At 32.6% G+C, this 10977-nt stretch overlaps 1 protein-coding gene across 1 annotated transcript; it reads right to left on the bottom strand.

The window, feature by feature from the left end:
• Positions 1 to 203: 203 nt before the first annotated feature.
• LOC140057729 (sphingomyelin phosphodiesterase-like) lies at positions 204 to 10636 on the bottom strand. Its single transcript, XM_072103454.1, has 13 exons — positions 10512 to 10636; positions 9029 to 9342; positions 7929 to 8093; positions 7318 to 7441; positions 7073 to 7176; positions 6525 to 6694; positions 5983 to 6102; positions 5278 to 5358; positions 4026 to 4196; positions 3441 to 3633; positions 2992 to 3081; positions 2271 to 2365; positions 204 to 2060 (listed from the first exon to the last, which is right to left on the bottom strand). Exons 2-13 carry the CDS (start codon positions 9308 to 9310, stop codon positions 1913 to 1915), a joined length of 1743 nt encoding a protein of 580 aa, XP_071959555.1. The 5' UTR covers positions 9311 to 9342; positions 10512 to 10636; the 3' UTR covers positions 204 to 1912.
• Between the last annotated feature and the right edge of the window lie 341 nt (positions 10637 to 10977).

The following is a 10977-nucleotide window of genomic DNA, read 5'->3' as shown; positions in this document are numbered from 1 at the left end:
TTTCATTATGGGATATGTTTTGATGGAAAACTTTGACTGGAAGTCAAAGTTATTTTTTAAACAAAAAAATGTCTGTATTTTAGTTAAATGATTTTTTTTTCGACAAATTTTTGATGATAGTTAATAACTATTATGATACTTCAAAATGACCCACCTTTTTTCGAAATCTTTTATTTTTTTGGGATTAGTCAAAGGGACAATACATCTAGCTAGACCTATTTGATATAAAATTGTACTGCTACATGTAAAATAAACAACAATCATAAGACTCTGGAAATTGCACTCTTAATTCTTGAATTAATGTGTGTCTAAGAAAATTCACTACATCGAGGCGAAAATGGTACAGTCCGATGCCAATTAAAAAAAAACAAATGATTTAAATTCAAATCCAAATAAAGATTTATTTCAACTGCATTGAATTTTGCTGATAAATACACTGAATATTCATATATCATGTGAAATTTATATTTCTCCATTTTCCATGATCATATATATGTTAGGAATACCTATTTATAAACACTATATAATAGATATATTACATAAATTGAATAAAGTATGTGTTACAAGTATACCAATCAACTCTGGTAGATGATTCAAAACATCAAAATGTAACATAAATTTTCAAACATAAAATATTGCATATTTTCATGAATAAAATTTTTAAGAGGATATACACATACATACACATCACAAAACTGACGGCAATTAAACTCTTAATATTCATTAAAATATAACATACAAAACTCTTAAAATGTTTATCATTGGTTATCAGTTTTTGTGCGTTTGGCAGTTTTGCTAAAAACTACCTATACAGTTCGTCATATTTTAACAACTCTCTAAGAATCAATGATCTAATGCGAGTTGATAAACAAAAAAGGGGGTGGTCTGTGCGCGCAAAGGACCATACTGTGCATTGTTAATTGAAACCTATAGTTTTACATACATGATCGCCATACCATATCATTACCGCATATGTCATTAATTTATTATAAGTCCTTTCATGTACATACATGTCACATTAAACTATACCTTTATTCAGGTAAATTAAATGTTCATATCATGTAAAAATTGGTAACTTAGGTATCTTTTGTGACACTACCTATCTTTGTGAAAATTAACATTGTCATGATACTGTATGTACTTTCAGTACATAAGTGAAAATTAATTAAATTGTGGTCCTTGCATATTTATTAATAATTATTTTATATATTCTATTAATATTTTTCAAATTAGCAAACCTATTGAAATATGTACACATAAATTTTACCTAATGAAAATTAACTATGTTAGAGAAATAACAAAAATTCCTCAAATTGAATTAAAAATTATCCCTGAAGTTAGCAAAATATTTGAAAATAAAAATAATATTGAAAATATACCCTATATATTATAATAGCACTAACCCAAAATTTGTTACTATCTCCTCCCAGATCGCATGACAACAACATGCCCCTTTTGAGATGGAGCACCTTTTAATTCCTCATTCGGCTATGTTAGGAGGGAAAATTAGTGCGAAAAATGTATTTTTACACTTCAGGTTGCAGAGAGGTTATCATATTCACTAATTAGATGGTGCCTGTCCATTGGACAAGAAACTGATAGTGCTATTTAAAAAAAATTGTGATCATAACTGGTTGGTTACAAACTAATTTGGTTTTTTTGCAATCCATTGTACTGCAGTAATCCATTGAAGTATTTTTACACTATATACAGTATCAGGAATAAACAGAATCACTGAAGCAGATTTACTCAGTAGCTGCAGTAACTGTACATATTCACTGTAGTAAATGTAACAGATTCACTGCAGTAACTGTAAAAGATTCACTGCAGTAACTGTAACAGAACGATGGCAGTAGTTTTGTGGCCAATTTTATCATCTCTCTTAATAAAATGTATTTATACAGTAAATGTATTAACATAAGGTGACTGCTTTATATAAATCAACGTCTGCATCTTTACAAAATGTATCGTCATTTGAACGACCTGATTCCAGTGAACATATCTGACCTTTTCTGCAGGATTCGTCACATGTACCTGTCACATGTGATTTGAACATATTTCTGCAAAACACAAAACCAATAAATTATTCCCTCACCTAAGACGACATATCGCTATTGTTAATTGTTGAAATGATTTCGGGGTAGGTTGATATTGATAGAATAAAGAAGTGAAAAACAATTCATCAAGTGAGGTGTAGTAGTAGTACTTCACACCCACCCCCCAACCCACCCCCACTATCCTAAACTCATGCCTATAATATGAAAACATACTTTCTAAATCTGTCAAATAAAGGACGGTCAGTCTTCATTCTTTGGACGAAATCATTCCAGTCTTCTGGAAACAAGTTTTTCATTCCATATTCAGTCTAAAAAAAGTTAAACAAATTACATACGAAATAGTATTCAAGTTTCCTGTTAACATAGCAAATATAGACCTACACTATGTCAATATACACACGTATTACAATTGGATCTGTTATATCATGAATACGACATGTGCATATATTGACACAGTGATGCTATATCATTACCATATTTTGGCACATCACACGCTTTTGGTCAAACTAGTTTGATAGTGTACAGAACTTTATAATGTATATGTCATTCATATGAATTAGCCTACTTGATATTGTTTTCATTGAACCTTTGATTTGCAATAATTTGTCTGATGACGACAATATCAAGAGGTATTATTGTTTCTTGTATGCAACTTATATTCAATATTGTAAACATGCTAAAAGCCTTTTTTTTCTTTGTTATTTTGTTTTAGTGATCATGTGACTTTACTTTATATTGTATGCAAATATAACCTTGCAATAGATTATGTGATCTTACCGAAATGGTCATGTATTTGGGTCGTAAATCCGGCCTTTGGCCTTTAATACATTTTGATTCCATGCCAAAGAAATGCATCATCAGAAATATCATGTGACCAGATGTTCATTTATCCGATCTTTGAACTTAGATGAACAATGAAATGCATGTGACATACCTTTGGATTATATGCAAATTGCCAAACTGGCTTGTTTGTTAGATTTGCTTCTGTGAGGTTTAGAATAGTGTTGTTATAGTCCAACATCATCTAAAAGAAAAATAAACCACAATTTGTAATGTGTGTGGACACAGTTGTAATATAGAGTTGCTCAGATTTGAACTCGGACCCTGTTTGACGTGAAGATACCCTGCCATGAGACCACATGAGTTTTTAAAAATCGTCTGGACATATTGTATATATTTACCTGTCAGAAAAGCAGACTAATGGCCATATTCATAATTCAGATATATGCCAAGAGAAACACAAAAGATTCCTTGATATAAGTGAAATTCAAAGTGAAATATGGGCACAGACACTCAAAACTAGAAACCTCAACAAAAAGTCGACATATTGTTATGGTTCTATACTACGAAGTATAAATTAGAAATTTTGGGAAAGTTACATACATAGGATGAACCATTGTAGTGTCCGTCCATCTCGCATATCCTGTAGCCCGGGTTAAGATGTTTGTACGTGGTGACACTGCCTGGCATATGCACAACATTGATTGGTCGTGATTTGTTTGTTAAATCGTACATCACCTCCAGACTCTGGATGTGAGTGTGTCCAAAGTATTGACCCGTAATAGTGCTTTCATATCTTAAGGGAAAAAAAAATAATAATAAAAGGTCAGAGGTCACAGTGTTGAACTGTGACATAATCACCTCATTAGGCAATTCAATTGTTCTTAGAAAAGGATACTAAACAATGGTGTCCTAGAAATTGTTTAGAACTGTTGTTGAAACTGTTCTTAAGCTCTGTCTACACTATCAAAAAATTGTGATGTACCCAAATATGGTAGTGATATGACATCATCATGTCCAAATATGGGCACGTCACATTTGTTTGTCACAGAAAGATTGATAGTGTAGACAGAGCTTTAGAAAAGGATACTAAACAATGGTGTGCTAGAAATTCTTCAGAAAGAAATTTGTATGTACAGAGAAAATAAGCTAGGCCTAATCATAGAGATATTATAATATGATACATACCTGTTGACAATCTGATAATAGTTCCAGCTCCACCATTTCAAGCAATCCCCGCTACCTGGAGCTATATGTCCTAGAATGTGTACCTTTTGATTCTTATCTTCAGCCTTCTGTAGTGTTGATATCAACCATTGCAATTCACCTGCCGGGTCAGTCTCATTTATTAACAACCACCTGTATTTAAATTAAGGTAAAAACATAAGAAGGAAGTTCTTAAAAACCACCTGCATATACTGTAAAACGAAAAAAGAAAAAGAAACTTCCGCGGACATTAAACTTTGGTGAATTTAGCGATTGATTGAAATTTGCAAAAGTTTCATGTCATGAATAATTTTTAGAGTGTACAGTAGGCCTATGTAGCTTACATATTAGCGTCTTTTTAACACAAAGATCACGCATACACGATCTTGATATAGTATTTACTTGTACTTCAGTTTTAAAAAAACAGTAAATTACTGGAAAACATAAGGAAGTTCTTAAAAGCCATCTGCATTTAAATTAATGGAAAACATAAGGAAGTTCTTAACAAAACTAAAATTGTAAAGTAAAATATTAAAAGGAAGTTCTAAACAGCCACTTGAATTTAAATTAAACATAAAAATTCACACAAGAAAAGAAGATCTTAAATGCCACCTGCACTTAAATTAAACAATTAATAAAGAAGTTAAAAACTACATATTATACTGTTTGTACTGTTGGTATTGTTGAACAAAGTGTTCAGAACAAGTTTTGTCGATTTTATGTGCGTAAATTTGGTTCTATTAGCAAAGATGTTCTTATTAATTTAGCGGGTAGGCGTAAGTTATTTGATTTAATTTTTCTTTTTAAGGCTGTGAACTCAATTTTCCATGGTAATTTTGAAGTGTACTTTCCTATTTCTGTTCCACAATATCAATTGCGTAATCCTGCTTTATTTTCTATATCAGGAGGGAGGGTAAATATTACTAAAAATGGTTTTGTTAATCGTTTGCCTAAGTTATACCACTCACTATGTAAAATTGATGGATCTGTTGATATTTTTTTTGATTCCCTTGCTTGTTTCCGTCACAAGGTTTTGTCTAATGTCAGTAATATTTAAATGTTGTCTTGTTATCTTTTGATTTTTGCTTGTATATAATATGTTATATTTTACGACTTTCAACCCTGTTAATGGTGACGTTTGGTCACTGTAGGGTGATGATGAAATAAAATAAAAAAATAAAAAATATTTTTTTAGCACAAAATAAAATCAAAAAGAATATTGTAGTATACTAACCAGTTTTGGTTGTTGCACATATTCATGTTTAGAGAAACAATTAGAAGATCTGGGAAAAATTCTGTTGCATAATATCCTCCCCTAAAAAAAAAGTATTAGAGACATTGGCTTCATGTGTTGAATAATCTATGATGGCCCAGTACATTGGCAATTGATGCAGTGACGTAACGGCTATGAGCGCTCACTGGCTAAACCCAGGGGCCCCTAAGCTTATGGGGCCTCTGAGCAGTGCCCGAGGAAAAAACAGGCATTAAAATATGTTGAAAAAAGGCTGAAAATGCCCGAGGCCTCCATGGTTGCAGGGCCACTTAGGTTTACGAAACCAGGAGCCTTTGGTCTCTACGTTATGTCACTGTATTGATGTCGGAACATTGTAATATTTGCAATTTAGTTAATAGTAAGCCAACACGCTGAATACATATTTGATCCACTATGTGTATTCTTTGTCATCAAGCAACAATGATGTTGACATAAGGCATCTTCTGTTAGTGCGAGTGAGATACAGTATATATAAACTATGAATTGTGACACGAATGTGCTAGGAATGATTAAATAGCATGTTTTTGATCAACATGTTGGTATACTCTACACTGAGGTTGACACATTGTAATCAGAAGAGGTATGACACTACTGTATAAGCATGAAAAAGTCTAGGGAATGTTATATAAATGTCAATTAATATAAAGCAAGTTGTAGGAGCCTTACTGTTTTATTGTAGCCCTAGTGTCTTCAGGAAGCCAATGGGCTGTGTCAATCCAGGCTTTACCAAATGCAGTATACAGCCAGTCGATAGAATTCTTACCCTTCACATATGGTGGTGGGAAGCTGGAAAAAAGAAATTAGCTAAGCATTTATTTTATACGGTAGATTTAGTGGTGTCACATTAAACAAGATAATCGGTTTACTGAATCTAGATTTCCCTAGAGTATTATAGGAAAACTCTGTAATACAGCATCACATGTATGGCCTAGTATCAATGTTACAAACCATAACCTAACCCTTAAATCTATTAAATTACATATACATTACTGATATAACATGTGATGCTGTATTATGTAATTTTTCTATGACACTGTGTAAATTGACGTGTGTGCACTGAGAATCGGGTACACATTATATGCCACTCAGCCAAGTCAGATTTTGTAGGCTTGGCAATTGATAATGAGATTGTTTGGTTGCCAAAAATACAACTTTGTTTGCAGTTTTGAATAACTCAACATATTCTTGTGTTGTTACTAAATGTATACCTATTAACTGGGGCACTTTCATGGTTGCCAATAGCTGGGAATATCTTGGTATTTGGGAAATACTTTAGAAGCATGTCTGTCACTTCATTGAGGATTTCTAATTCATCGTCTCTAGTTTGATTCCAAACATTGTGGGCTGGAAGATCCCCTGTCATGTAAATTGCATCAAACTATATAAAAAAATAAAGAGAGGAAAAAATGAATTCATTGAAGTGGAGATATACTGTATTTTGACAGCCAGTCCTAGATTCAAATCCTGTTTAAAGCTCTGTCTACACTATCAAACTAGTTTGACAAAAAAAGTGTGAAGTTCCTAAATATGGATGTGATGTGCCCATTGGTAGTGATATGACATCATCATTTTTTTGCACACGCTAAAAAAACAGAAAGTACTTTTGTTTATATACATCATCTTGTATAGTATGTGTAGTCATGTAAGCACATGCTACTTATTAGTGGTCAAATGAACGGTTGCCATTCTTTAGAAATATGCCTAAAAATAAAATCTATGACTTCTGAATTTGTGTAATTCAGCTTAGATAAGTTACCTTTTCAGTGGATGATAGATGCTCAAGCAAGTTGATGATGAGCCACTTAGGGCTGTCACAATACCGATAATCACCCCATGCTCCTGCTCCAGCCACTCCCTTAGCTGAAAATGAAATGATTAGCAAAAAATTGACTACATTTTATTCAAACATAAATTCCTGAACATGATAAGATTTAATTTGGATAAATAATATACATTAAAAATGTTTAAAGTTTTTTAAATTATGCATCAAACAAGTTGTACCTGGTGGTCCGTCATTGTCACGGCAACACAAAGGTTCTCCGCACTCTGCATTTGACCCCACCTTATAGCGTCGATCATAGTGCAGATCTGTCAAATGTAAAATACGCAGTGTAGGAGAGCCAGCCTAGAAACAAGAAATATTAATAATATATAACACATTCCAGTTTTATCTCGTAATTAAATAATTAAGTAATTAGATCAGAGTTCAATTGGATATAAAAAATGAAACTAATCTATGATAAAACAACCCATAAAATATATTTTGTGAATTGAAAGGAAAAGATTTCTGAAATTAATTTTCTATAGAAACTGCAATAATACTGTACAGTACTACAGAAACTATATCGATACTGCAGTAACTGTAATACAGTATTGTAGTAGTACGATCAAAGGTAACTGTCACACTGACTTTTAATAATTTTATTATTATTTGTTTGATCTGCTTGAAGACCTTTATCGGTAGCATCTTTGGTTGTGTTTGCGTTCTCCCGATTTTTCACATTTTATTTTAAAAATATTATGGATTGTTCATTGTCTAATTTTGTCATTGTTTCATGTTCTGTGATTTTAATGAATAAATCAATCAATCGCATTCTAAATAGTATATTTACCTTTGGTGGTTTTGGAGGGGTTGGTGTAGGCTTGGGAATATTGGGAAACGTCACGTTCCAAGGACTACCAGGATCTGAAGGGTCACCACAGGTCACTCCCAGCAACCGCGTACACAACTCATCTGGTGAAATAACAGCACCTACGGCCACTCCAAATATTTCAGGCTGAAATTAAAAAATGAGTTTTACTATATTAGACTTGAATGGGTCGGGTAAATAGTTGGTGTTTATGTGTCTATGAGGTGCAAGAATAGGAAAATGTATGCTAAGAAGTATACACTAGTTTAGGTTGTAGACAGCAATTGTTAAAGGCCAGGTGCGGGCAAAAAATTTCTATTGATCACCCAATAATTATCGATCTATAGTTTCCCCTATGTTTCATAATTTTGGGGATTTTATTTCTGTTACATCTTGTTGAAAATAAGCACTTTCTTATCAGTGGGGGGATAGTTCAAATTACACAGTAAAATCCCTATTCTTTTGTACACAAATTTTGTAAATAGAGAGGCATTTTAAAAAGCTATGAAAAATAAACGGTGTTATAAAAAATGTTATCAGATGACTAAATATAGGTAAAATAACTTGAATTTTACATTATGATATTTTTATTCAACTTCAGATTTTTATTTTCATGCTATTAATAGCAAAAATTATCCACCGTATATCCACCATCTTTTTTCACCTTCTAGGGAGTCACCAGACATGTTATTACATTAGGTTAAACTATCTAACTACTGAAAAAAGGTCTTCCTGGTTTTTATAGAAGAATTTTTCCAAATGTTGTATTTGACCATATTAAAGGAAATTCATGTTTTTCGTCTTGATTTTTGTTACAAATATTTGATTTATGTACAATTAACCAGTATTATATTTAAAATTCATGCCTGTATCTGAGCTTTAAAGAAAATATTTTTGGATACATGGCGTGTCATACTGTATGTACAATACCTATACTTGAAAATGACCATAAAGGAATACAACATAAAAAACAACTAACAAGTCTAATAATAGTTTAAAAATGTAATAATTGTCTAAAATTATTACATTTTGGGCCATTCCAAGGGTGTTTATGAATTAACAAAACAAGACGTATACCGTACCTCAAATTCTCTGACAATGTACTCGCAAACGCGATCAGTCTCGATTTGAAGTAAATCACAAATATCTGTTGCCAACTTTGCAACATCGTCTTTAGTAGCGTTTGTTTTGATGAGGTCATCAATCTCCTTCACGGCAACCCTGCACGCAAAACAGTCCAGAGTTTTCAGACTAAGTCCCCATGATTTAAATTTTCCAGCTGATAAATCGTATGAGTTGAAATGTAATGGTTTTCCTACTACGGAATACGTAGATAAAATCAGTAAAAAAATACAGGTTTTCATGACTTCAGGTCTGTAGATATATTCTTTATTTTCTGAAAGTATAAAAAGGATGGGAATTGGTAAATGTGTGATGATTCTAGGCATTTTATAGCAAATCTCTGGCTGTCATGTTTCCCTTGGTGCTGTAAATAAAAAAAAAAATGTAGAGCATATTTTGAGACCATGATTGTTATTATTGAGTTACTAAATCAAGTACTTGTCTACGGCAATGCTATGGACCAGTGGAAACAAATTCTTGACGTAGCTCAATAGAAAAACTTACGAATGTGATAATTATATCGGTTGCTGTAAACGCTAACATGTAGTGCAAGTTTGATTCTCATAAAAGACATTGTTAGTACAATTTGCAACGACCGACAACCAAACTACGTCATGTCAATTGAGTGAGTGCATCCAGGAATATTGGGATTGTTTCCTTAATCCCCACCCCGACACAGTTTTGATGGTTTCTAGGTCCAGGTGATGACAGATGTAATTTAGAATTGGGTGCTTCCCTATTTTGCGTCATTATTGAATAAAATGACATTTGACACATCGATTGACCTGACCTAGGTAGGTCGTCGGTCGTTGCAAACCGAAAGCTTACGGAATGGCACAAATTACTGTAAATAAATGCCAGTATAAAATGATTTTTTAATAATATTCTGGTTAAGAATTTTTTGTATTTTCTGTATTATTTTGTTTCATCGTGGTTATATTGCTCCGGTAATAATAGTTAATACCATGACATGAGTAAAATACTATATACATAATATTAATAATTTTAATTATTGGCTAAGGCCTAGAGGCACTACAGTATGTATAGCCTAGCTAGAGTAGTATATAGGGTAGAGTAGGCCTATATAATAGGCCTAGTTTAGTTAGGCCTACCTAAAACTAAAAGCTCTATATTGTACGTCTATAATATAACTTAAGTTATAATATAAGCCTGTCCATGACCAGCCTGTCGAGCCCGGCCCTGTACATGTTAAACTAAAATGAAAATAAAGGCACATTCAATATTCAGGTTATTCTGGACACATCCCATACACAACCTTCACTCTCTCACACATAACATAGTCAGTACACAGTCAAGCACTAGGCCTAGGCTAGCTAGGCCTAGTAGGCCTAGGCCTAGGCCTACATTCCGGCTAATTAATTAGTTAGGTTGTAAGTAACCTGTAAAGTTTATAGCACATAAATATCTGATATCTTTACTTACAAATCAAATACTTCAAGCAAGTACAGTACTTCAAGTTTCGATGTGACAATATCGTTTCATAATATCAACACAAAAATATCATATCATCAATGAACGTAAAAACCTTTTGACGATCCCGATCGACAAGGCGATTGGATCAGGTGATTTCTGATAACAAAACATGTGACGCACACAAACCATCATGTGACTAATACACGCCCACTTTTTAAAGATATGTGTACGACGTACCTACCACCATGAATGCCCCATGTAAAACGCCTATTAAAATGTATGGTCTCAGTTTATCAATATCATAAGATAAAAACAATTAAAAAAACAACATTTTATACTAATAATAATTTATGTTTAATTGAAATAAAATGTTTTAAATTATTAATTATAAAGAAATCTAATTTTAATATAAATCATAAAAAATTACTGAGTGAGCAATACATCAAGTAGAAATCAGATGTCTTATCTATATTAT

Source organism: Antedon mediterranea, chromosome 1, assembly GCF_964355755.1.
Source record: "Antedon mediterranea chromosome 1, ecAntMedi1.1, whole genome shotgun sequence".
NCBI lineage: Eukaryota > Metazoa > Echinodermata > Crinoidea > Comatulida > Antedonidae > Antedon > Antedon mediterranea.
The sequence above is the reverse complement of the archived record's forward strand: the minus strand, read 5'-3'. Positions and strand labels throughout refer to the sequence as shown.

What these genes read in the sequence shown, in the direction of transcription:
- LOC140057729 (XM_072103454.1), bottom strand. Translation starts at nt 9,310, where the DNA reads ATGAAAACCTGTATTTTTTTACTGATTTTATCTACGTATTCCGTAGTA. An exon ending in TGACAATGACGGACCACCAG is followed by an intron (nt 7,177 to 7,317) that starts GTACAACTTGTT and finishes TTTCATTTTCAG; the next exon opens with CTAAGGGAGTGGCTGGAGCA. An exon ending in TATTATCAGATTGTCAACAG is followed by an intron (nt 3,634 to 4,025) that starts GTATGTATCATA and finishes TTTTCCCTTAAG; the next exon opens with ATATGAAAGCACTATTACGG.